This window comes from Stegastes partitus, unplaced genomic scaffold, assembly GCF_000690725.1.
Source record: "Stegastes partitus isolate 25-593 unplaced genomic scaffold, Stegastes_partitus-1.0.2 Scaffold793, whole genome shotgun sequence".
Lineage (NCBI taxonomy): Eukaryota > Metazoa > Chordata > Actinopteri > Pomacentridae > Stegastes > Stegastes partitus.
In genome coordinates, this window is record NW_007578524.1 from 45274 (window position 1) to 72240 (window position 26967).

A 26967-nucleotide genomic window follows, 5' to 3' on the forward strand; every position below is an offset into this window, starting at 1 on the left:
TCACTTAATCCCATGTGACGCTTTACTCAGGCAACATTTCATGCTGGGACACAAAAAGCTGTCTGTCTCCCTTTCAGATGTGGAAATTCCGCAAAAAATCACATTTTAAAAAAGCCAGCTGGGAATGTGTCATTAGCAGCGTGATTCCCCTTCGAACGAATGGTTATTTCCAAACAGAATGTAAGGCATGTATTCATAGTGAAAGAGGGTTTGAGCTGCGCATAGCTGGCTGATTTAAATGCCATATGATAAATATATTATCTATTTGAATAGGAAATTCCGAGTGTTAAGATAAAATTGTGTGCTGCCGGGTTGTGACGCATTCTTGTATCTCTTGACAACATGTTTTTTTTTGTCTGACAGATATTATACTGAGCAATGCTGTCATACGTTGGACACATGACTGTGTTTTTTGAAAATAGCATACATTTCTACAGTGTTTTTTTTAACATGCATTTTAATGCAGTGTGTAAGCATAGTATAAGGCCAAACTATATATTCCATCAAGGTAGGTGTACAACCAATGATGCCCTTTATAATGCTGCTTCATAAGCATTTCTGTACACCTGTGATATAACGTAGGTGGCTGCAGCTGTCCGTGCGTCATACCCCCCGGTTTTCCAGGCCAAGGTGTTGCTATAGCCTCCCAAGGTCAGGCTGTTTACTCCAGCAGCTGATAATAAGAATTTCTCTGGCAAAACATTCCTTTTGCAACAGATAATAGGCAGCCTTCCAAAGCAAAGGCCAACTCACTTTCCTTTCTTGCAGAGACTTGCATGCATCCGTATCCTTTTAAAGCAAACAGATGTCTGTGTTAGGCAACATGAGAGATAACAGACTGGATCTGATATTCCCAGATGTGTAACTGATAGCACAAACAAAAATACTTTGTTCAAAATCAGCTTTCATGACATTTGATGTACAGATGAGGGTGTTTGTTTAATGCTGATAATTGAAAAAGTGAATTATACTTAGGCATCATTGCTTGAAGTGTTTAGTTGCTCATAAAAGAATTGAAGCTGATTGAGCTCATGGATGTCTCAGGAAGACACTAATTTGCCTTTTTTTTTTGAATAATTAAAAAAAAAAGTTTAACTCTAACATCAGTACTTTTCAACTATACACCTGTCTTTTGTTTAAAGTGCATCACATTTGCAGTTAATGATAAGGTAGAAAGTTTGTGTTTCTTTAGTAAGAATTTATGTATTTTAAACCGGAACTTTATATTAACCTTTCAGCAACGTCAGCAACAACTGCAAACAATTATGAAACAGGAACGATTCATAAAGCCTGTCAAACATCCCGGACTCAGCAGTGACTGTGTATAATAAAGCAGAACAAAGGGAGAGTAATGAGAGCCTTTAAAGGAAAGCCTATAAAAGGCTTTTTTAGTGTTTGCAGTAGCATCTTTTAAATCTTCCCTTCTTATGTGACTCTCAGCTCATTGGCTCCGAAGACATGGTGTGGGATTTTTTTTATCAATAATGTTGAAGTCATCTACAAATATTGACCAGATCAAGGGTTAGTAGTTCAGGCTCTGTGACTCAGATTGTCAATATTAACAAAATGTGCAGAACAAAAACATTTCTTACCCTGATGAATAAAAACTGTTTCTAGTAGTCTGTTTTCTTCTTTGTTTTTTGCTTTGACGTTCGGAAACACAATTTTCATTCAGCATTGATGGTGTTGGGAGTGAATTTTACACTCATGCTGAAAGTAATGTTTTTTAAAGTTTGAAGCCTATTTATTCTATTTTAACTCTCTGCATTACATTTCACACTCTCTCATATGTCTGTATTAGGATATAGTCTAATAATCCAATGTTTGTCATGTTTAAAATGTAGTATTTGTTTTCATTTTGTGTGGCCTTGAACACATATCCACCTGAAAATGTCAGGAGTATAAAAACATGATCACTAGCTAAGTGATTCTTCCATTTGGTTATCCATAGAACTGCTCTATCTGAACATATTACACTGTCCAAGAATGATATCTGCTCAGCTGTTCTGATGAGTGAATAAATAATGGGTAATTCCAGCAGGAATGTGGTTAACGCTGCTGGTCTATGAGACGGGCTCTCAAGGTTGGAGAGCTATTTTTCATTCCCGAATAAATTTATGATCAATCGTATTACGTCAAACTGACTGACACACCAGCAGGCCGGGGCATATGCGAGCCCTCGATCCTTTATGTGGCCTCCCTCTTTGCCTAATTAATAATCCATCTTCCACACTGATGAGTCAACACAGGAACGCCTGTTGTTGCCTACGTTGCATCTCCACCTCCCAATTGCGTTACACGAGTCCTTATGAAGCATGATTACCTCCTCTCTATCTGCCTTGTTTCCTAGCAGAGGAGGCGGAAGGGAAGACCGGGGGCTGTCAAGTGTGGGCCAGATTGTGTGGAGGTGGCGTGTTTGCTGCTGTGTCATGTGCCAATACACTGAATCTCCTGTTCCTGGTAGCGTGGCAGCGCCTGATCTGCCAAGTGAAGAAAAAAAAAAAGGCTTTCAGAGGATTTCTCTAAACTGATAGTGTTTCTTTTGTGGTGTGCTCAAGGCCTCTTTCAATACAGTGTTGAAAAACTCCCGAGGAAGTAGTGCTGTAATTAGAGTGATCTGAGTGTTAATGGCAAGTCACTGGTTTGTCACGATTTGACAAATCAATGACATCAGTCGTAGATTGGACTCAGAAATGCTTGTATTATTCAGTTTAGCTGTTTCTAATGTGCTTCATACAACCAGGTTTGTAAAAATGTTTCTGTAAGTCTTCAATTTTAGTTTCAGCCATAAAAATATCCAAAATAGTTCATCTTTCCTCAAAACTATAATCTATGTTGTTTATTTTTACTTTTCATTAGGTGCCCTTCTTTACAACTTCCTCACAGGGTTGGGGTTCAGGGTCAGCTACAGAGAACCCTCACACAACTCACTCAAAGCCACTTCAAACAATTACTTTACCTGGTTAAAAAATGTTTTAACACACACAGTAGTCACAAGGAACACACACGCGCAGTCATCCAGTGTGATTACAATGTGACTTAGCTGACGGTCTAAACTTTGGCCTTACAGCTTTGGTCTGCTGATCATACAGAAGGTGTGTGACTTTGCCATTTGTTGCTGCAGTTGCTGCCTTTCTTTTTTTTTTTTTTTCCAGTGGAGGGGGTGGCGAGATCCTTGCCCCTTCTTTAGCTCCATGCTCAATGCTGCCCAGGAAGTGTTTCATACTGTGGCATTAGAATAAAAGTCAGCAATTAATTAATTCATCCTCTGAGCTTCTGGTCTTTGTTTTCCTTCATAAGAACAGGAACAAATGCTCATTGATTGCCTGACTTATTACAAGATTGAAGTGAATTCACTTTGTGACTTAATGGATGCTGCTAGCTTTTGTAGTTCATCAAACCATTTAGTCCTGCATTCACATATGCTCTCTAAAAAGCAGCTATTTGTAGTAGCTTAAAGGTATGCATTTAATATATTTGTATGCATGTATTCTATATCATGTTACTATCACTGATATGAAGGTGTAGCATTATTTTACCTTAACAGAAATTAAGCTCTCTGTAGCAGCCCCACCCTGGTGTATCATTACAGTAATTTTCTCTCAGATTAAGTTAAGTGTGATAATGGCACATGAAACTCACATGTTAAGCCACAGTGTGTACTCCCCGTGTTGTTCACACGTGAAATACACAGGTAAATGATTGATTAGGAGGACCACACTATCACAATAACAACACAGGCCTACCTTTTGTAGGTCCTGAGAATGGGACAGCCCGTCTACCATATAAGGCAGTGGGCGGTCGGTGGAAGCCAACAACCCCACTGTGATTGGACGACGAGTCTGACATGACCGTTTTTTCCCAAGTCGTCTCCGTCTCTGATTGGTCCTCTGACTTGGTCCGATTTAAGCTCATTATCTTAATCAGCCGTAGATGAAGTGAGAAGAGAAAAAAGAAGAACCGAAGCCAAACGAGAACGGTGGAGTTTGGCGTGGAGCGTCGTTTCTACACGAACCGACCACCACTGGCTGAGGGAAGAATGCTTGAAAACAAAAGGGAGAGGTTGAAAACCTTCCTCAGGAAGATCGACGAGAAGGCCATCGTCAGAATAAAGCACTTCATGAAAGAGAGGTAAGCGGAATGACTGTGGCTAGCTGAACCGCTATCTGCCGGTGAGCATCATCAACAGGGTGGATGCTAACGCTCTGCGTTTCTTAGCTGACAACAGATTGCCCGACAATATATAATTGTTTGATTTCACTGCAATGTAGTATTTAATATAACACTATGAAATATGTTTTAGGAAAGGATTTTAATCGAAACGTGAAAGAATACGTCTCTTACGTCAGTGGGTACATTATGCTAGCATGCTAGCCGTCCGCTTGGCTGAAGATGTGTTGGCATTTAAATGCACTTAAGCTAACGGTCACACATACAAGAACACCGATAATTAGTTAAGTTTAATCAAAACTGTGAAAAGATAGGAACTAAAATAGACAAGGTAGCAGTAGACGGTGACTGTTGGGAGCATCTTTGCAATAATAGTGTGCATTAGCACAATCAGTACTAGAAAATCTGCAATATCCTTTAGCATAAGCCTCACTTCAGGTCGTTAGCTCATCCATTGACTGAGCTGATGACCTACACACCTGACCCTGTTGGTATGTTTAAAAGGAGACTCCAGTAGCCTTGGGTGTGATGTTTTCCTGTGGTAAAACGTTACTGATTGGCAGAATGAGTGCAGTTTATGTTGGAAATACTTGATTGCTCTGTCTGGCTTTTCTGAGAGGTGTCTTCAGACACTGTAGGTGGTTTCATTTTTTCTCACTTGTTTCTTTTCTGATTTTGCTCATTTCCGAGAACGCAAGGATTTACCCAAATTAGCCTTGTTGTGCTCCTTGTGTTGTTTATGTCTGCAAGATAAGTGGTAATCTATTCCAGTCCACATACATAAACAGCCTTACAAGTGGAAGCGTGCCATTAAACAAAGCTAGTCCAGATCTGGTCGGTTCTTAATCTTGTCTTTGCCAACTGCTCAGAAAGCATGACTTCATCGAATGGCCTAAGTGGGTCAGGTTTACATCACTATTTGATCATCTGTGATGATCATGAATGATCCAGTCCTGTTCAGCTCCAGCGTAGACAGACCTGCCAGAGGGGCATTTCGAGATCACCACATTCAGCCACACACTCTTTCAAACATGCACACATATATTGTGTTACCCTCCACCTCCAGGGAAGCTCTCACACACACACGTACTGGTCACACATGAGACGAGCAAGTCTATGTTTTCCTCGAAAAGGCTATTTTTAGTTCCCATGAGTCGACCACAGGTGGTACATGGTGTTATATAAATGCTCCCACTATCTCACTGTCAGTACTCCTTGTCCTGGGTGCGTTTCACTTTCTTCCCCATAGATAGCCATTTGCTGGTCCACAAGACCCCCTCCAATCAGAAGCAGCCTGCTGGTTATCAGTATAGCTATGGTGTGTCTGTAGTATGGTATGTGGGGTGATAATCTGTTTCCACAACACACACAAATGCACTTGTTGTGACAGTGTCAGGCCTCAGTGAGCTAAGGCTCTTACCATATGCCGCATCTAGCCAAAGTCATCATTTGTTGTCCTTTTATAAGTAAATCTCCAGAATGAAGGAGAAAATGTCAGTTATATTGAATGAAAGTATTGCTGAGAAACAAATTAGTTCAGGTAGCAGTTAAGTGCATGCCATAACACTGAACCCCTGCTTGTGAGCTCATTCTACGTTGCTTTGCACACAGGTTTTCTAGGCACAAGGTCAAAGAGATGTGAATTGCTTTTTAATAGGGAAGAACCTGGTATAGCTGCAAGGCTCGTTGAGTTGGAGGAGCCTAGAATAGGCTGGGTGGGGCAGCTCTGCAGGCGTCCTGTTGGCTCCAGGAAGATGCTCCCAGGACACAGCTTCCTTGCCGCTGTGGGCAGTGAAAACTGTAGGTCTAAATTATGAGATGTGCTGCAGGCGTAGAGGGAAAACTGAAGTTAAAGGATGAAAACCACATCTGCAGGACTGTTTATCGCTTAATGAAGGGTTGCGAGTTAACCAGCTGCCGATGGTTGAGGTTATGTGTTGCCTCCGTCAGGCTAGTGCTAATGACCACTCCTCTGCCCTTGTCACAGAGCCAAGAAAAATGCTATATCCTTCTTGGCTCTTTCACCTTTTGCTGCTCACAATGCACTGTTGAATTCCACCTAAAGCAGCTGCCATAGGTCAGGGTAATTTCAGACACGTGAAGTTTTATGCAGGCTTATCTAAAGGCGTGTTAAAGCTTGTCTATTACGCTCTGCTGTGAACAGCAGGATAACGTATTGATATGGTGACTTTCACGCAGAATGTTCTCTGTTTGGTCATAAAACACTGTGCAAGTCAACCCTTTTTTAATAGCATTTGTTTTCAAGGTAAACTTAGTCCTTTGGAAAGTGGATAGACTGTTTTGGCATCACTGTGTCAAGCTAAGCTGCTCACTGGATCCTGAAGTATCTGTAGAGAAAAGCAAACAAAAGAAATACAAAACACCCTTCTTCAAACAAGCCATCACCCCAGGAACAATTTTCTCTACCACTAGACTTAATGTCAACCATGCATGCAGTGCATTAGCCATTTATTTTTTTATGTGATCAGCTGTAGATTTGTTTGGAGTTTCCTAGCTCAGTAGAAACTCAATGTGGATACAGAGAGAAAGAGAGACAGGGCAAAATCTAATGTATGTAGTGATATTTGGATGATTTAATTACCTGAATAAATTTAATTGTATAAATAGAATGCTTATTTGGAGTAGAAGCACACTCAAAAGGAATCTCAGAAGTATAGTTGTGGGCAGTAGGTACTTGGCAAGCAGTGACTAATCAGTGAAGTCACATAGACTTTAGTCTGCATAATATATAGATGAGCTCTCCTGCTCTATTTTATTCAACGTATGTTTAATTTTTAAGCTGGACAGTAAGTCAGCTATAAACTGGCTTGTACCAGATTTTCAGGGCTAAAAGTGAATGTGCATTTCATTTTGGACCTAAAATGGCTTTGGCACATGAAATAATTTGTGTGTATGACCGTTCATCTGGACAGCCTGCTGGTTTGAGAAGCTGAGATTAACAACATTTTTTTTATTTTTATTTTTTAAACTGTAGATTAAGTCTGAGCCCCCCCTCGCATACAGCAGAGTGGCCTACTTTTACCTTTAATGATTTTAAAGTCAGGTGGGATTTTCCTAGCTCCCACCGCCACGCTATTCCCGCTGCTCACATGCCCGGTCACTATGAGCACTCTGTCGTCTTGAAGAAAGACTTTCTCTGTCTTCGAGCCCAGTTTGCACAGAGGAAGTGGAGGGAGATGCTGCGTGCACAAGGCCGCATGACTTCCCACGCAAACACACACTCGGACGCCGCAGCACATGCACACAGACACACTCTCTGTTCCACTTGGCACACGTACGCACGCACACACACACACACACAGAGTTTTCCTGCAGACTGAGCCCTGGCAGGGCGCCACAGACTGTGTGTTATTTTGCCATGACCACTGGCTTGCTTCCCTGCCCTTCCTGACTGCTCTATTGAAGCTCACACACACATTCACATATATACATGTGAACATATTATTCTTTTCAGTTCACCCCAGAACTGTATTTTGGGCTGTAGTCATTTATTTTTTTGTTTTCTGGGTATGAATTCAAATGACTTGTGATGAAATGGACCAGATTTAAACCTCTGAAAAACTGAAATTACTTTTATTTGTTGTTGCAAACAGGACTGTCACAGACTTTTACAGTTTATGACTGTCAGGTGATGTGATGTGTGAATAAACTGGTTTTGATTGGATGCTGGAGAATCAGCAGGTCACATGACAACAATTATCAACGGCCGTCCAGAAGATGGTGCTCTCACGTTATGCAGTTCTGCTCATTCCCAGCAGATCTCATGGAGGTTTCATGGATGTAAAACGTTTGCGATCCTCAAAACGTGAAGCAGGGCCTCATGTTGTTGCAGGGTTGGTCATGGGAAAGCACTGTGTACAGACGCAATTTTGTCTTAAGAGTGCTAGCACTGCAGACCAGCTGACATATGGCTGACGTCTGCAGCCGGACTCTTGGGATCATCTGTCTCGTCTCGGGACAGAAAATGAAAGCATCATATCTCTGTACCCTGAGGAGTTCTTCTGCTGACTGGAATGTCCTGCGCTGGAGAAATTAGCCACCACCTTAGTCAAAGCTACATTACAGTGAATTCAAACATATGTGGTCACCTTTTACATGTTTTTTTTAATCATTCAAAGATGCATGATCACTATATGTAAAGGCCTTTCTTACATTTTCTTATCAAATAAAGGCCTCGGTCAGCTCTGTTCATATATATTTCAGTTCATGCATACTAAACCTAACAGGAAGTTGGTTATCAGTTTAAGACCGGAAAACTATTTTAAGCATAACTGCTTTTTTCAAGAGCAAAGGTGAACGTAGGTGGCCATGCACCTCCTTACAAGCGTTGTGTAAGTCTTATCTCATAAATGTAGAGTTGCGATCCCTAGGTAGATTTGCTTTTGCATTATGTACACACGAATGAGTGTTGAATTTGGCATGTGTGAATAAATATCACCCTTCGTCTACTTGATAGCATTGTGATGCACATTATATTCAGTAATTGTTGCAGGCTAATGAAAGGGACTGCTGAGACACCCCTTTTCCTGCTTAAATGTCTGCAGGATGAAGTGATATGTTGAGGGATTAATTAGAGTCTTGGATCATCTCCACGTATCAGCATTATGTGACTTTGAAGTTGCTAGATTAAGGTTGTTGTGTACGGTATATGTTTTGGAAAGTTGTGCTGCCAATTAAGAGCTTTACAAAGTGGGGTTAAAGGATGAAACACTGGCCTGTTTCCCTGTTGAAACCTTTTACCACGTGTGATTTTCTACCGCTGGTATCCAGGACAAATGCCTCTTCTTCTTTTGTCGGGCATGAGTTCCTTCCTGAGGCTCAAGGGCTCAGAGGGGCCACATGGCTGTACAGTGAGGATCCAACCTGTGCTGTTTTGATTATGGCCGACTGTATTTATAACACAGCTGTCTCGGTGTTGATCCTGCAGCTCGATTCCAAGAGGTTTGCAGTGAAAACCTGACAGGTGGTGGTTAGACAGGAGAGCTAAGGGGTGATATACGGTGGCTAAATTAGGACCGATGTCACGAGTGCAGTTTGACTTTATCCGTCTGCTAAGTTTCCCGGATGGATGATGTCATGGGTGTAGAAATAGATTATTGATGAACAGCAGCTCCCAGTCTGTAACTAACCAGGGTCTGCTACGTTCACAGTACACTACATTAACCTATTGGCTATTTTTCTTTCATGAACTTTTCAAGCTTTTCCCCCAGTCGAGCACAAACAGTCACGCGGTCAGTCCCATTTACAGCCTGCACAAAGACTGCGAGTTCACTATTGTCATGCGCATTGTACTGGTTGCTTTTTAACCATCTCCTTGTTGTCATTTAGAATAGGGTATTGAATGTTGTTGTTGGCTTTTCTAAACCGAGAATACCCTGGCACTGTTTCTCAACCCCCACATATCCACCACCTACCTCCTACTGTTAACAGTTTCCAAGACAACACAGCCTGAGACTGCATCAGAAAAGGACAAAGCTTGGGAGGGCATTAGGGGTTTGAAACTGAGCGACTCTCTTTTTTTACTTGGGTCTTTTCAGTGTGCTCTTTCTCTTTGCCTGTCCTGCTGTGTATTTTTGGCTCTGGCTCTATCTCCACCCTTGCGTGCACCATTGCAGTAAAAAAGAAAAAAAAAGAAAAGACCTTTACTCCCTTTCGATTTGACTGGTTATGCTCCAGGGATAAAGTGCAAAAGGTATTGCCATATTCTGCTGTCTTCACCAGTGGTGGCTGCAAGCTTTTTGGGATCGTGGAAGGCTGAGAAAGGGGGAATTTAGTTTGTCATGGCAAGAGGGAAAGGCTCGTCGAACCAACAGGGTGCTGCGGCTGGTTCTCAGTGCTCCCAGGATCTGGGAAGGTAAGACGAGCAAACAGATCTACTTACTGATCATTGACGGTGCTTCTCAAACTGTCAGACAAGGCTGAGCTGATCAACTTAACACTGAGTAAATGTGGACTAAAAGCTTAAATACTTTCTGTTTGTTTTGAAAGTGAGAATACATACCTTTTCACTGACTTGTGGGAATTAATGTTTTTTTTTGGTCATACTTTTCTCATGTTGTCACCATCTTGAAAAACACGTGAGCACCACAGAGGTCACAGGTCTGAGCTAATGTCCGTTCACTCTGTGACAAAGTAATTTTTCTCATCTCCTAAGATCATACCACAACAAATGCAGATAAAGAAGACGAACTGATGCGTTTCTCTGTAATCGGTCTTTCACAGAACATGTTATCATGTGAGGTTGCTGTTCGTGCCGTAGGTTTCCCCCTCCGCAGACCTCTTGAAACAAACTGTACACGAGAGTGAATCCTGATATGCCTCTACAACCTTGTGTATGCCCATTTTAATCTGCTGGTTCTGAGAATTTAATACGTCGGTGTTTAATATCAGGAGCGGCGGTAAAACTAGGCCCAAAATTGATTTGTGGCACTCATTGCTTTAACAAGGAAGTAGGTCAGAGGCCAGGGTCTTAATCCGTCCGATTCACACCCATCTCAGGCCGCCTCCTGCTTTGTAAATGGTTTAGATAATGTGGCTATTTGTAGGACATTTCCTAAATGTTTTTTTTCCACAGTGCTATCATTTGGTGACTTTTTTTTTTTTTTTCCCAGTGATGACTGAAACACACCTGCCTACCCTTGATGGCTTTGGCCTTGAACGCTTTTATGGGCTATTACACTGAGTCAGTTTCCACCTTTGTGTCAGACCTGATAACCGTCGCACGGAATATGTAATGTTTCACTGCATGTTGCATCATTAGATTCTTGAATTTCTTCTTTTTAAATCCTCACCTGTGAGTATAATGACAATAGCAGTATTTCTTGGAACCTCTCGGTTAACAATATGCCTGACTGTCTGGGTGTGTTGACATAAACTCCACAGACATCGTGTTAGTGAAGGACCAGATACTTGTAATCAAGGATCTGTTATCCAAGTAACTCAGAACAAAAAACAATGACGGCAACAGCAAGAAATCAGAATTTCCAAACATCAAGCTTGAGCTTTTTATATGAGTAAATACAGAGCGCCTCTCGGCTGCAGTAGAGGCGTACTTCCCAGAGTCTTCCAGGAAGTGGTGTCAACATGATCTTGTTAATGGTTACGGTTAGCCCTGTGCAAAGAGAGGAAGCTGTTGAGAAAGTCAAACAGTTGTTAATGTTTGAATATTGCCTATATTGCCCTGCTGCTTTAACCCCATAACCATCTGACCCCTTAAATGGGTCAGATGAGCATAATAAAACCTAAACACCTGGCCATCAGTTTGGCATGGATTATGAACTGGTTCTTCCAGTGTGCTGCCTTTTGTCTAAACACCAGCCATAGTAGTTTACTTATCCAAAGTTTTGATATTGTCTGATTGGTGTTTATATTTTAGAATATCTAGTGAATAGATTAGGATTGTTTCTGGAGTACAGTACCCATCTTAAAACAATGGTTAGTAATTGCACATTCAGAAACAAGCTGACACACAAGAGAATAAAAAGATTCCATTGCACAAATAGTTTTCCGCCCCTTTTTACATGATGTTCTTTTGCATCGTCACTTGAACGTAATTACAGCGTAGGCATCCAGCTGAAGTCACATTTCATGTTTTTTCCTCTTTCACCTTTGTCCCAATTACTCGAGGTGTCGCCGAGCACAGATTGTTCAGTTGTACGGTTGCTGACGGAGGAAAAGAAAGCAAAACAATCTGATCCATCAGGCATCCAGTCAACAAGATTGTTGCTGATGTGTAATGTTTGATGATATCAGATATTTGACTACTGAGTGATTTCAAGGAAGATATTTGAGGGAGTGCTGCGTGTTCTTCCGTCTCCCTGGTTAGATTTATGGCCTGAAGACAGATGTGGATAATGCACCACTCCTACATCAGGCCAGATGGGCTAGTCTGAGCACCTCACAAGAATTTATACTTTCTCCCTCATGCACAGAGCTGTATGTTTTTTTGTTTGTTTGTGTTTTTTTCTCTCTATTCCTGCCATCTTTCTAGAACTGCCACCTAGAAAGGGTTTTAATCTCGGATAATGTCTGTCAGTGGAAGATTTTGCGGGATGGGCCTTGTTTTCTTAAACATGCCGGTGCCTGCGTTGCGCTCTGCTGACTCTGTGTGAGAGGGAGAGGGACTGTATGTACGCCGGTCTCTTTAATGCCTGTTGGGCCGTGGGGGGGAGTGGCAAAGCTTGACGTCACCCACTACGGAGTGTCACACCATTCTCAACACAAAGTGGCTTCCTCTTTACTAGCACATTCATCGAGCAACGCAGCAACAGTTTTTTCTAGCAGGATGTGGCGAAGAACTCTTACTTAACCAGCACTGCAACTTATCTTGGACTACGCATTTGGAATTTAAAGAGGACTATAAAGATATTTTTGGGGCATCAGATTTTGTTGGTTGCCCACCTTTTTTTTTTTTTTTTTTACTTGTGTTTTGGTCGTGTGAGGCCAGTGAGCAAAACTTCTAGAGAGCAGTTGGTTATTTATTTTTTTTCATTCCATCTGTAAGAGTAGGAAATGCCTACTGTGAGTAGGTATATGAGTTTTCGGTCATCAAAACGATTTAAATTTACAAGGTAAGCTGGTTTATGTAGTTGTTTATTGTTGTTTTTTTTTTTAAGTTTGTTTGTTCTTTGAAATGGAAAGTTTACTCATATTTGTCCTGTATCATTGTCATTATTGTGATTCTTGGATTTAGGTTCATCTTGTCTGCATTCAGCTTACTGAGCAGGCTTTAGGTGATGTTTTTAAATGAGTTTATTTTGGGGGGAGTCACTTGTTCTCGGTCAAGGACAAGCCATGGCCTTTGAAGAGCATATTGCCTGTTGTAAATCCAGTGACTATTCTTTTACAAGGCTGTTTTGTTCCACTTTATGGATAGGATTGTCAGTTTCAGAACACAAGCCTACGCTGACGAGCTTGTATAACAACCCGAAGGTGCAATTGTACAACCTGAGCGCTGACGCACTGTGTATCAATAAAATTTTTTCATTTGGGAAAAGGGTAAACATTCCAGACACATCATACAGATAAGTCCATTGTCAAATATCAGGCCAGTCAGAGGCTTTTATTTCAAGCAGAAAGGGCGTGATTGTATGATGTCAAGGAGCTAAATTCTAATCTAAAGGCGATGTGAAATGTGATATGTGCTGTTGCAAATGCATTTAACCATGCATTTATATATTAGAACATTTACAGGTGTTGATTTTCACCCTAGCTTATTCAGATTTTTTTTGTTTGTTGATGGGTTTATAAGTCTGTTTAGATCTGCTTTAATTGTCTAAATTGTTCAGATTTTTGTGAAGTAGCTGAGGTACGCCTGGATACAATTTTGTTTTATTTAAATATATGCTGCTACATAGTTGATGAGTTTCCTCAGTTGGTGCTCAGACTGACTGTGCGCTGAATCATTGTTAAATTGCAATAATCATGCCGTGACATGTCGCGCTATCACAGCAACTCTCCCAAGAGGAATTCTGTGTGCGCAACATATGTACTCTTGAAAGTGATTCTGAAAAAACATACAGCATGTTGCTAAATCTGTGCTTTTTTTCTTTTCTCCCCCATGTCCAGCAGCTACCCAGTGGAGAGCAGCGGTGGCGGGCTGCCAGCCAAAGTGAAGAAAAGCAGGAGTAGCTTGAGCAATGGCACCATCAAGAAGGTGGAGGCCAGGAAGGCTTTGAGCTTGGAGGCGGCACAGCTCGAGATCCAGCAACAGCACAAAACCCTCACCAGACAAGTAGCCATCAGGTAGGATTTTATATGGAAAGGCTTCATTACATAAAAGATGTGTTTGGGACTAAAATCAAACTTAAAATCTCTGAGCATAAAGCCGCACATACAGTGATGCTAAAATCCTGCCTTGTCTTGATGAGCAAGTTTTTCGTATACAACAGAAAATAGCTACATGACACAGATATGTGTAATCTGGTAGGTAAAGAAATCACCTTAATTACACGTAAAAGTAATAAAACATTTAAACCCCTGAAGTGTTAATATTAAAAAAAATAAAAATAAAAAATCCGTCACTGTCTTGAGACGCTTCACGTTTCATGTTGTGGAGACTTGCAGCTATTCTGAACCTGTATCACAAGACCTGCCCTAACTGTCAGCTGGTGCTCAGCCGTGACACACACATGACTGCACAGCCCTTGTAGGCTGACTGTTTTCTCACATGATTCAAATGTTTGGGATGGATTTGCGATATTTGCTGGCAGCAGACATACAGAGCAATCTTCATCTCAGTCGCTGCCTACTTGTGTGGGCATTTTGAACACTCTCCTGTACCACTTAAGCAGTTTTGAGCACCCACGGCGAGAAACACACCACCGCTGTCAGTGAAAACCTCATTAACTTGCAAAATATGGCACCATTTTATCAGAGATGAAAAAATGTTCTCATCAGATGTTGACCCTGCTCTGCCACGGCGGCCTTGGCTTTTTAAAGATATTCATATGTTTGTGTTTCTCATAGTATTAAAGTTATGCTTGTTTGCAGCACTCGTAACAGGGTTCTTTGCACCTCAGATGGTGTGAAAGAGTTCTTGAGAAAGAGTCTCATGTGGAAAAAGTGATGAAAAGGCATATCCTGCGATAGACTGAAGTGTGCAGTCATGTTGTGTCTACCTCCTAACATTAGCGCATTCCTGTTGAGACAAGACTTTCACTAACCTGACAGGTGTGCTCTTCGTCTCCGCAGGTCGCAGACATTTGATGTTGACAACAAAGGCTTTGAGAAGACAGAGAGTACTGGCACACAAAGTGTAAGTCCGCCTTAACTTTAGATGATGCTTGTCAGCTAGAAGCACAGATCTCTGTTGTACTTTTACTGCACCATATTAATATGGTTGCTATAAATTTCAAATAACATTTTCTGCGTTTCTTTTCAGAGCTTCATAAAGCACAACAAGACATTCCACAAGTTGTTTCCAGACATTCCTGAGAGTGAAGACTTGATACATGGTAGGTGAACATAAACGAACATGTTGAAGTGACTTGAACTAAAATCATTTAACTTTATGAGGCTAAAGTTTTTTTTGTCGTCCACTTCTTTCCCCAGCATACATCTGTGCCCTGCAGAAGGAAGTGCCCTACCACGGTCGGCTGTACGTCACGGACACCCATGCCTGTTTCTACTCCTCAGTTTTGCTTAAAGACACTAAGGTAGGCATCAGCTCAGCATAGCCTGCCATTTTTTTTAATTCACTGTTTAATTTGACCGATGTCTAATGCCGGCCTTTTCTTCGTGTGTGTTTTTGCAGGTAGTGATTCCAATTTCCAGCATCCACATAGTGAAGAAGCAGAACACGGCTTTGCTGGTACCCAACGCCTTGTCGATTCGTACCACAGAAGGAGAGAAGGTCCGTTGGTCATGTTAGCACAGTCCTTATCGACAGCTGTTGTGTATACAGTCTGTTTAATGACTGGCGATGTGCAAAGCGAAATGTAACACTTGTTCATTGACATTGAACTCTGCTTTATATATTATCTAATCAATTTCTGAACTTACTTTATGATGTTGGTTCACCACCAGGGCAGATGGTTAATAGTCGTGTTTTTTTCTCATTATTCAGTTTCTCTTCGTGTCGCTGCGGAACAGAGAATCGTGTTATCAGCTCCTGCGTTCAGTCTGTCCTCAGATAGAGGTGAGTTATTCACATCAAGAGTTGGAGAGCTCCAAAAAACAAAAGCTTTGCAGTTGATTGAAATGTGGTAAAACTGAAAGGGAGAACATTAGTGACATTAACACAAATGGATTGCAGCCAGATTGTTTGCTTAAGACTGTAAAATGACATTGTTTTGAGCTGTGAAAGCATTTCAATACAATGTACATTTTCTCATCAGTCTAAAATTCTGAAAAAGGTTTGATTAGGAGAGGAGGCTGCCCTGCAATTATAACCCTCTTAGTTTATCCCTTCTATAGTGTACCTAAAAAAATGTTTTAAAGTATGTAGACTTAAAATTCTATTTGTTAGAACTGACAACATGATGATATATTTTGATTTTCTCTGTTACAGGATGGCAGTACAAATAGTAGCCCTGTCTTCTCTTCTGCTGAGAACAGCTTCGATAAGAGCAAACTTGTGGTAAGAGAAGTTTCCTCCATTTCAAAACATGTAAATTAGGATTGTTAGATAGCTCATGTCATAGGGTCCAGTTGGGGTGTTTGTAATTGGAGTATTTTAATGGTAGTGTTTACCAAAACCTTAATTTTTTCCTGTGTCTAGACAACTTGCCTTTTTAAGTTGTATTGATCTGCCTTTGTCTCTTATCAACAGACCTCCAGCCAGTCCAGTCTGGACGACAGCTTCGACCAGTTCGATGGCTCCGAGTCTCAGTCTTTACAGGACCAGCCTCTACATAGACCACACCGAGGTGAGAATTCAACACCAATTATCATGTACAACATACCAAACCTTGCATATGCCTGGAATGATCATGTATGAAAGAGAACTGTTTATAAATAATGTTTTGTAAGTAGCCCATAAGCGCAAACTTGAAGGTCTAACAGAAAACGCTCTCTTCCGTCTGCAGACGCAGTGCCTAATGGGAACGCCCCCACGTTTAGGAACCTGCACATGCACCAGAGTGATAGCTCTTCCTCAGAGGAGCTGTCTGTATCAGGTAATGCACACACGACTTACCAGTTAACATTAGCTTTCAGTGTAACTCCTGCAAAACTCTGACTGAATAGTCTACTGATAGAGTAGACATCTGTCCGTCTTTTTAGGCTCTGTAGGAGCCACACTGTAATATCTTCAGGTTGATAGTTGCTACAAAATGCAAATTTCTTGAGTGTTAGGTTGACACCTAGATTTTGAACCATGCATAGTCACTTAGAAACCCACAACTTCTTTTTTAATCATGATGTTGGCACATTTGTTTTTCTTCTGTACAGTTGACCACAAAATATGCACAGAACAATAGATAGATAAAAGACACATGCAACTTGGACCCATGGTATTCATGCTACGTGTACATTTCTTTCTTCCTTTCAGGTGGATCTTGGGTCTGGAGTGTGACTGAAAAAGCAAAGTCCCTGCTGGTTCAGAGAGAGGCTAGCACCCTCAACACACTGCTCTTCATTTACTTGATTTTGTAAGTAGCACTTCCGTTTTCTAGCCTGTTCTATCTCTTCCTTTAATCCACTGCCTTATCTTGCTGGGTGCTAATCTAAAGCTGAGCCTTCACTGTGAAAGTCACAAACCTTGAAGGAACGGTTGAGAAATTTGTGCTGGTAGTTGTAGAACACACTGTGAAAAAAATCTAATCTGCCAATTTATTTATTTTTTAATTTTTTAATATATTGTTTTTTGGGGGTTTTTTTGCACTTCAGATTTGCTAGTAATTGCATAATTGTCTAAACCTACATTGGCACCCATGAAAGTGAACATCGGTGCATCAAAGCCGTCTTCTAAAGCGAGCCTTTATCGGCTTTTCTGCCTGTTTATTTTCTACACCGTGTTTATTGGCCGTGCAGTTTGTTTGCAGCCTTGGCACCGGCACAGCTGGCAACTAAACCTTCTAAAAATTATGCCTAATTAAGTAATCAACTGTTGTTACTCCTTCAAGAACCTGTGGGACGCTCCAGTAATACATTAACTTGATCATTTACCAACATTAATAAAAAAAGGCCGTAAACACTTGCTGACTTGTCATTTTTAATATGCTGCAGGGTTGTGCTGCTGCTGCTGTCTTCAGGATACATCGGTCTGCGTATCGTAGCCCTGGAGGAACAGCTGACATCCCTGGGCGCACTGCCTGAGTTCACCTTACAAAGCGGGTAAGATGTCTTTCACTTTTGATTTCAGTCTTTTGTTGTTCTGAGCTGAGCCGTTTATATGCTGCCTGACAACCACTTTGCAATTAAAAAAAACAAGTTCAGGAAAGTCAGCCTTACTTGTACCCAAAACACTCTCTGCATTATCTGATCTCTGCACTCATCACTGGTTCTGCACTAGTGGCCACAACATGCACAGCGACTGTTGTATTTGAACAAAGATTAAGAGGCTTCCCTCCACTAAGAATGTTACGAAAAAAAACATACATTTATTTTGCAATGTTCTGATTGGGCGTGCTTACATAATATGTGCTAATCCCGCTGATCTACATCGATTATGAATTCTGATCAAGTGTTTACTCAGTTGCGTAATTGGTTTTGTTCTCGTTCAAGGAAACGGGAAATTAATTCCTGTGAAGGGTGTAGCCTGACTGCCAAGCAACTGAATACTTGAGTGTTGTTCCGTTGCTGTTACTATGCCGCTCAACTGCTTTTCTCTCTTTTCACAGGTACCACCAAGACACATAGCCCAACACTCGGTGACTGAAGGAGAGAATGGTTGACTCATGATTGGAAGATTATTTTGGCCTCTTCCCAGCAGAACCCGGCGGGAGAACTTCAATGTACTCGGACGCTGCTCCCAACATGGCCTGTGCTGTTACGTAGAGGAAGAGTGGCCAACCTGTGCAATTTCAGAAACAACTTGTTGACTTGAAGGGCTATACTTCCTCCTAGTGCAGTGAACTAAAGGACATGCCGCGACTTAGTCTCATAGAGCCAAGCCAAAATGTATCCACATGCTGCCTGGTTGCAGCGTGTCTGTTGTTTAAACCAAAGCCAAACGGCTCTAACTCAGCAAGGTGCCACACTGGCCAAGTTGGTGGGCACTTTCTTGGCGGTAACTGTTCCACATCTGTGAACTTATGTTGTCCATGGTCCTCCTCTACCTGAGCATGCAGTCTGAACAGGGCTTTACCAATCAGCATTAGCCTGCTGTAGTGCTTATTTTTGCACCTCACCACCGGAGACATAATGCTATGCATAGCCAAAGATGCACACAGTGCACGTCTTTTGCATGAGTGCACAGAGATGACTTAAAAGTTGTTTTGTTTTTTTTATTATCTTGTATTTACCCCTCCATCCCTCAGCAGTATATTCAAGCCTGTCTTGATCTTTAAAATCAGTAATTCTTTTGGTACTTCTCCCCAAATTCCTAATCAGCTGTGGGTTGAAATGATGATAGCTGAAATTTCAAATTCAGATCAGCCCGCTGAGGCTCAATACTTTCCTGATGGTCTTATACTTTCTCTCTTTCTCCAATCAGTAATGATTGCAGTATTACTTTCCTCGTCTTTGGCATGATTTAAACCTGTTTAATGATCAATGCTCAGAGGTTATGTTTCCCTCCAGTCTCTACTGGATGAATGCATCATCAATGCACAAATACTTAGTACGCTAGGAAATGAGGAGGTTGTCTCAGAGGCATAGACATGTTTTTGTGTACGACTTTTCTATGACTTTGGTCTTCAAGAGTAGATTTTAAAGTCTGTCTGGCTCAGATGTCTTGTTGATGTCCTGTCTACCAGAAAAACGACTATCTTGTGTTAAAGTACAAACCTCTCTTTCTTTGACAGGCCTCTTGAGGACCAAGTGGCATTTCTAGATTTTTTTTCAGGTTATTTAAAGTAGCACCAATAATGTATTTCTAATGTTCATGTATGTGTCTGCAATATCGACACTTGACTGATACTGTATATGCATTCTTACTCTTATCACCTGAAGAGGAGAATCTAGAACCACACTTGCTGTTAGGTCCAAGTTTTCAACAGCGAAACAAGTGGTCCCAAAAAGAAATTTCAATATGCAACAAATTATTATGCATGGCAAAATGTAATTTATCTTTTTGTGTGCAGTTTTTAAGTGGAGCTTGATGTTTGTGGGGAAGAATTTGTGTAAGGAAAAAAAAAAGAAAAGAAAAGATGTGAGTGAAAGAAACGGCTCAAGCGAGCGAGCGCACTTTAAAAAATGTGTTGTGCCTGTCACAATCCAAGACACCGTGTTTGGATTGAGAGAAAATGGCAAAGCTGGCGTTCTGTGGTATCTGACGGTGCTAAGACCTTTTTTAAATTGTTTTCACTCAGGGGTGGTGGGTGCTACCTGCCACGTGGTTTTAGGTTGTCAACTTTTTCATTTCAAAGTCTCGTGCTCATGATGGGTTCCACATTCTGTACATCTTTTGTGGTTTCTCGATCCCTTCGAGAAACCCTGTTTTTCCATTGAGTTCACTTGACTTTACTAATCGATCCGACTGTATTCAGCTTCTCAGAATGCTTGCTTTTTTTTTCTTCCCCCCCTCTTATGACCCTTTTAAATTAACCTAACAACACATATCCATGATTTAACATCACCCTCATTGTGGACGCTTTTCTTGGCGAGGTGTAGCGAATTAATTCACTTTTGCCACATCCTCGGAAAGGAGAGTAATTCATAATATTTAACTAAGGTTTTTGTCATCACGCCATATACAGTACTGTCAGTTCTTATAACCTCCCACCAGGGAGCAGCACACACAGTAACAGTCCTCAAATAGACTCATTTCAAGAATCCTAACGAGGGCAGTATTTGTGTGGTTTTGCACTATTGAAAGTGTTGTAAATAATTTTGTATCATTTGTTAATGTCCTTAATTCGACTATGGTCCTATATATATTTATTTGCATTCTGTGTAATTCAAAGTAGTCTCTGTGAGATGGCTTTGCTATTGTTCAAAATAAAACAAATGTTTCGAAGTAAATAATCTTCCGCGTGTTTGCCTCGTTACTGCTTCTACAGAAGGCTGGATCAAGCAGATGGAAATGTGCTTCCTGAAGTTTGGGAGTGCCAAAATAAATGTAGAAAGTATTAAAATCAATCACCACGCATACCTTACATCCACTTGCACTTCACGCCGGTGTTATGAGGAATTTGTCCCAGTTGCTGCCTCCTGCTCAGCTTTTGTCGGTACATGTACAGAGAGAGTTTTAGAATATATTACATAAAATGAGCACCTGGGAATCTTTGGCATGGAAACATAATTACAATACAGTGCTGCTGGATTATACATGCCTGAACCAAACCCCAACAGGGTTGTGAATATCTAAATGTAATGAACAGAAGACGCACTGAAACTCAACTGTAAATCAGACAGAAATCTCTAACAAAGAGTGTGTTATTTATAATTAGGCCAAAAAAAAAACATACCTGCATTAGGAAAGGCCTGCAGTCTATACTTCTCATAACATTTGGGATCATATTTTTCTGCCTATTTCTTATCCCATAGATGAAATATATAACATTACAAGGACCTCGTTTACACTTGTATTGCTATTCCTACCATGTTGATTTGTTGACGCTGCTCGTGACTAAAAATTGCAAATTGCTGTTGTTTGCAATGTTAAAGGGGAAAAACAGTCGGCAACTTCTAGAGATGGCATAACTAGAATCTTCAAATATGAGATATATTAAAACTAGATAACTCACTGAATGACATAAGCACTTTGTGATAAAGCAACTTCTCCTGCACTCGTGGTGTGTTAATGCCTCTTATATGTGTCATAAGAGCGCCATCTAGTGGAGAAACACTTACATACAGATAAAGCAGTGGTAGATGGTAAATGGTCTGCACTTATATAGCGCTTTTATCCAAAGTGCTTTACACTGTGTTTCTCATTCACCCATTCACACACACATTCATACAACAATGGTGACAGAGCTGCCATGCAAGGTGCTGCCTGCCATCGGGAGCAACTTTGACTTCAGTGTCTTCCCCCAGAAAACTTTGACTGTGGAGGGGCCGGGGATCGAACTGCCAACCTTGCGATTGGAGAACAACCACCTGAGCCACAGCTGCCCTGTATACCACATTTAGGTTGCTTTTCATTCTAATGAGTGACTTCACTTCCAGTCATAGTTTGCATGTTTTCCCCCCAAATTGGTTAGATTAAAAATACTTTGTTGATTAAATGTAAACAGCAACAAAACACTGATGTTCTTGACACTCACACTTGGTGAAGTGCCAAAGCCAGGTGCTATTTAAAAGTTGGAATCACGATTAAAATATAGAAAAAAAAAGATTGGGAATACATGAGAGTTGCAATGAAACCACAGAGGAATCTATGATTTCTATTTATTCCATTCTAGTTACTCAGAAAGCAGCAGCGACATCCATTGCAACGGTCTCGGGGCTAAACGCTGTGTTCGTCTTGTTCAGGTTTCCTGGTTGTTTGAAGGAGCAGGTTCTGCAGTAGTCCGCCGATAAGCACAGAGCTGGAACACGCCTAAAAGAAAATCACACGAGGTTTTATGTTTGACATGAAATTACATGCAGCAATCTCCAAATAATGAATGACACAAATGATGAATAGAACTGAATCTTAAAATATATTTAAATAGTTGTTTTCGAGAAAGGAAAGCGTATAAAAGCACGGATCATTGCTAGTTATGGAAAATTGTTACTGAGTTAGGACATTTTTATTTCCCAAACACGGTGGCTTTTAATACTTAGATTTCAATACAAGATTAGCTGATAACAGTTTGCAATTTGGATAATTTGAGGCACAACTGGTTTCAAGATGAGCCAGAAATAACTGCTTTGTGTATTTAGATGCCTCTGGGCTGCTTTCTAGATACAGTGCAGCTCTTCAACAAAATGGACGTTTGATAGAAACTAAATGCACAGTAACTGCTACACATACTTGACTTTCACTTACTTCAATGTCTGGAGAGCAAAACGTGTCTTAAGTTGGTTATTGCTGACCCCCAAAAAATAACAAAAACCTGTCGAACACCATCTGCTTTCCATGAAGGCTGCTGACAGTATTTGCAGTCCTTGATTTTGCATCACAACAAACATAACTGTACCTGCAGCAAAAGCCAACAGGATGGCCACCCAGCCTAAGATGTAGGACCAGGAAAAGCGCCAGTCCAAGAAGCGTTTGCCAAAGAAAGTGACGGTCACACCGGTGTAGATTGCCAAAGCCAGCAGAGCAAGGAAACCTGAGAACAATTGAATAAAATGTGAATGGTTACCCTCTTAACATGTGAGTTGTAAAATTAAAGTGTATAATACATGTGCAAAATTACTATGATCATTTCACTTTTGTTTTCAAGCAAACATGTGCAGCATAACTTCTGTGTGCCACAAAATATGTGCAATTACCTTGTCAAGGTATTTATTTTTAACTCTTAAAAAATGCAAAGTATTTTTTATAACGTGTACGTATTTTCTAAAATGTATTTTATAATGTATATTTTTGTTTTTTTAATTGCTGCTGCTCTTACCTTTTTCTTTAATTTCTTTATTTTATTCTTAACTATTCATATGAAGGTGACTCGAGAAAACGCACGAAGAATTCCCGGGTACTTGTACCGTAATGTACCCGTACAAATGGCAATATATTTTTTTAAATTTTATTTTATTATTATTATTATTTTTTAAATATACAACTCTATTGTGCTTTGCAGGTTGCAACAAGTTTTTTCGCTAAACTCTTAAGTGACCCAAAATCAGTTCTTAGCTACAGTAATAAAGCTCCAACCAGGGAGAGCGGCCTGAGGAACATCCTTCGTTGCTCTAACCGCGTTGTGCTTCGGTTACCTGACAGCACCAGGGCGATGCCGCCGGTGCGGACCCTCCGGTTCTTGGTGCCGTTGGTGAAGGCGCTCAGGCCGAGCACCACACCGGCGAAACAGCTCAGCACCGCCAACAGCATGAAGGCCCGCGTTGCATCCCAGAAGGCTGGACACAAAAAGGTCAGGACCGCGTTAGCATGCTGAATACACACACACGTACAGTTCGGCTAACACCAAGCTAGCATTAGCATGAGTGCCCTCAAGTCAAAGAGGTTTCTGTAAATGTTAGTTTAACGGCGAAAGTTATGTAAAACAAACAAACAAACAAACAAACAAACTACCGCTATTTGGGAGATACGAACAGAATTATTCACGAATCCTCAAATTATTATAGTGAAAATGTCTCACTGCACGAATGAATATTTTAAGTAGTTCCAATCGGAGGCCGCCGCCATCTTGGTTTAGATTCGACGCAATTCAGGTCAAAAGATCTCTAGAAGTCAGTGGACTGAATATTTTTTATTTAGTTAAATAAATTTGTTTTCGACGACGCTAAAAAGCAAAAAAGACTGTTTTATTATTGGTTAGTTAACTTTTTGAGAAACCAATGTTTGCCTCCCATAAGGGGCTAAACTTAAGCCTACTTTTGCACAAATGGAGAATTTTCTAGAAATACTGGTCGAGCTGTTGTTACAGAATAGAGTTAGGACGTATACTTCACATGCCTATCTTCATTTTATGCTCCCTTTTTTTCAGTTTTTATAAAGGGGATTCGTGTACCTTCTACTGCATCACATTCATTTGACAGCTTTAATTAGTAGTTATGTAGAATTAAGACTTTACACTTGGGATAATACAATTAGCTTTGAAAATACAGAACACTGTTAAAGATTAAACCTGTGATTTCCAGCCCTTTAGCTTCTTGCTGTCTTAGAAAACACACTGTGCTGTCAGGGTCACATTTTGTAAGTCTGAGTTGTTGACAGCTCCACTGAATTTTGCCTTAAAACATCTCACATGTTTTCAGTTCGATATGGAAATCATTGAGAGAAAGCAGACTTGTGTGTGTCATTGCCTTTTCTTCTTTTGTCCGCCTTTAATCATTTTGAAGATCCCTCACATTTGTCTGCTGTCCCTGTATATAAAACTGTATGAAGTAATTAAAACTAGCTCCATCTCCAGCAGCTACAACAGTAACAGGCTGTTTCACACTGATGCTTCAGCATTTTTGTCGAATGATGTCATGCACATTGCTCAGTCACAACATTGAAACCACCAACAGGAGAGGGAAGTAACGCTCATGATCTTGTTGCAGTGGCACCTGGCAAGAGTTGGGATTTATTAGGCAGCAAGTGCAGGCTAATATATCCTCAAAAGGTTTTGGTAAAGTGGTCCAAAGAAGGACAAACCAAAAACTGGGTTCATGGAGCCCCAAAGCTTTCTGATGAAAGTGGAGAGTACAACTAGCCTGTGTGGTCTAATCATACTAAAAAGTTACTGTCGCACAAACTGCTGAAAACCCTAAAGCTGACTATGATAGAGAGGTGTCAGGATACACGATGCATTGCCATTTGCTGTGTAGCCACAGACCGATCAAAGTGTCCATACTGAACACTGTCCTCTGCCTAAAGCACCTACAGTATGCATGTGAATGTTAGAACGGGTCCATGGAGCAGTAGAAGAAGATGGCCTGTTATGATGAGTCATGTTTTCTTTTGAGCACAGCTGGGTGCTTTTGCCTCATTTATTAGGGAAGGAAGTGGAAGCAGAATGCACTGTGGGAAGCTACCACCTATCTGAACCTTGTTGCAGACCATGTATACTCCTGGCAGAGGCCTCTTTTTAGCAGGATAATGTGTCCTGGCACACTGCAAACACTGGTCAGGAATGATTTGAGGAAGAGCTGAAGATGTTGACTTAGCCTCCAAATTCCCCAGATCTCAACTCGATCAGGCGTCTCTGTGATGTGCTGGAAAAACTAATCTGATGCATGGATGCTCCACCTTGCAGTTTGGAGGACTTCAAGGATCGTCCTGGTGCCTGATAGCGCAGGACACCCTCAGAGGTCTTGTGGAGTCTGGAGTCCTCGATGAGCTGTTGACCTTCACTATATTAGGCAAGTGGTTTTAATGTTGAGACTGATCGGTGTATGATAATATATCAGTCAGATGGATCCAACCGGTACTTTTACTTTGATAGTTTATCTACATTTTGGTACTCATATGTGTGCTTTTACTTAAGTAGGATTTCTCAGTTAGTACTTTAATTTGTAATGGGCTATTTTACATTCAATTTTACGAGATTGACCTACAGTATTCTGTGTTGTTATGGTTAGAGTGTGAAAGGATTTTTCTGTCCAGTTGAACACGGCTAGAGGACAAAACATTCGCTTGCATCCAAAACAATGTTTTTTGAACCTTTTTTTTTTAAAATCCGAAAACCATTTCTGAAGTACTCACCTACAGTTATAGTGTGGGCATGACATTTGTGGTTGATGCAGAACCTCCAAAGGCCCTGATTGGCCGAGCTACCCGAGTATCGATACTGCATCCAGAAGTCCGTTGCCGTAGAAACGATGAGAAGCACGAGGGCGGCCACGCCACAGAGCGTGCCTCCTCCTGCTAAAGTATACAGCATCGTGGAGAAGCCCGGGAAAACACTGTCCTCCTAAACATTCAACAACTGTTCAGAGAAGACGGGAAAGAGTGGAGAAGGTACATCGTTAAATATTTAGCATTTATTAACAAAATAAAAAAAAGAGCTCAAACATATGAATGAATTTATCAGCTCCTCTTACTTATTGAAGTTTTCCTTGGACATTTACAAGCATTTTCTATTGAATAAGCTTCAATAACTGGGTTTTGTAGGCTTTTAAAGCGTCTCTGCTGTGGACTGATGAATAACACAGATGGTAAACTAAAAAGCTCTGCGTTAAGCACCTAATAAATGAAATCCATTATGCATCGCTATCCATCGCTGCCCAAGATAACAAAAGTCAAGTCTCTGCTGCACATTACACTTATACTACCATCTCAGTTATTGTAAGTGGTGGTCATGACAACCCAGAACTTGGACCAAACATCTTTTGAAATGAAAGACCCAAAAACATCACTAGTAAATGCCTTTGTTAGTGTCTGTGGCTAGTTTAAATGAAGATACTCTCTTCAGTTTTAAGGTACACAGGATGAATTAAGCACATCTTTTTTTCCTAGTAAATGCTCTAAAATGAGTTACACCAGTGGAGGAAACCCAAGTTTCCTCTTTCAAAACAGTTTAAAATGAAGTATTTAAATTTTTTTTTAAACTACTAACAAATTATCCTCATGTTCATAGGAAGGAAAAAAGTCACCTACAGTTTCAGTCAATCATGCATGTCCCCACATCAAATAAGAAG

General features: G+C 40.8%; 2 protein-coding genes across 5 annotated transcripts; one reads left to right on the forward strand and one right to left on the reverse strand.

The window, feature by feature from the left end:
* Positions 1 to 3972: 3972 nt before the first annotated feature.
* On the forward strand, positions 3973 to 20760 carry LOC103364910 (GRAM domain-containing protein 3). 4 transcript variants are annotated; one of them, XM_008292204.1, is made up of 13 exons: positions 3973 to 4131; positions 13759 to 13935; positions 14884 to 14947; positions 15074 to 15146; positions 15244 to 15347; positions 15446 to 15544; positions 15758 to 15829; positions 16202 to 16270; positions 16463 to 16559; positions 16719 to 16808; positions 17183 to 17282; positions 17860 to 17967; positions 18474 to 20760. In XM_008292204.1, exons 1-13 carry the CDS (start codon positions 4040 to 4042, stop codon positions 18490 to 18492), a joined length of 1164 nt encoding a protein of 387 aa, XP_008290426.1. In that variant the 5' UTR covers positions 3973 to 4039; the 3' UTR covers positions 18493 to 20760. The 4 variants fall into 4 exon arrangements, with proteins under 4 accessions (XP_008290426.1, XP_008290427.1, XP_008290424.1 ...); XM_008292205.1 differs by having other exon boundaries at positions 13762 to 13935; XM_008292202.1 differs by lacking the exon at positions 3973 to 4131 and adding an exon at positions 12427 to 12761.
* A 1448-nt stretch (positions 20761 to 22208) lies between these two features.
* lim2.2 (lens intrinsic membrane protein 2.2) lies at positions 22209 to 26210 on the reverse strand. Its single transcript, XM_008292206.1, has 4 exons — positions 26033 to 26210; positions 23599 to 23739; positions 22863 to 22997; positions 22209 to 22279 (listed from the first exon to the last, which is right to left on the reverse strand). The coding sequence occupies exons 1-4, from the start codon at positions 26208 to 26210 to the stop codon at positions 22209 to 22211; spliced, it is 525 nt and encodes a 174-aa protein (XP_008290428.1).
* Positions 26211 to 26967: the final 757 nt, after the last annotated feature.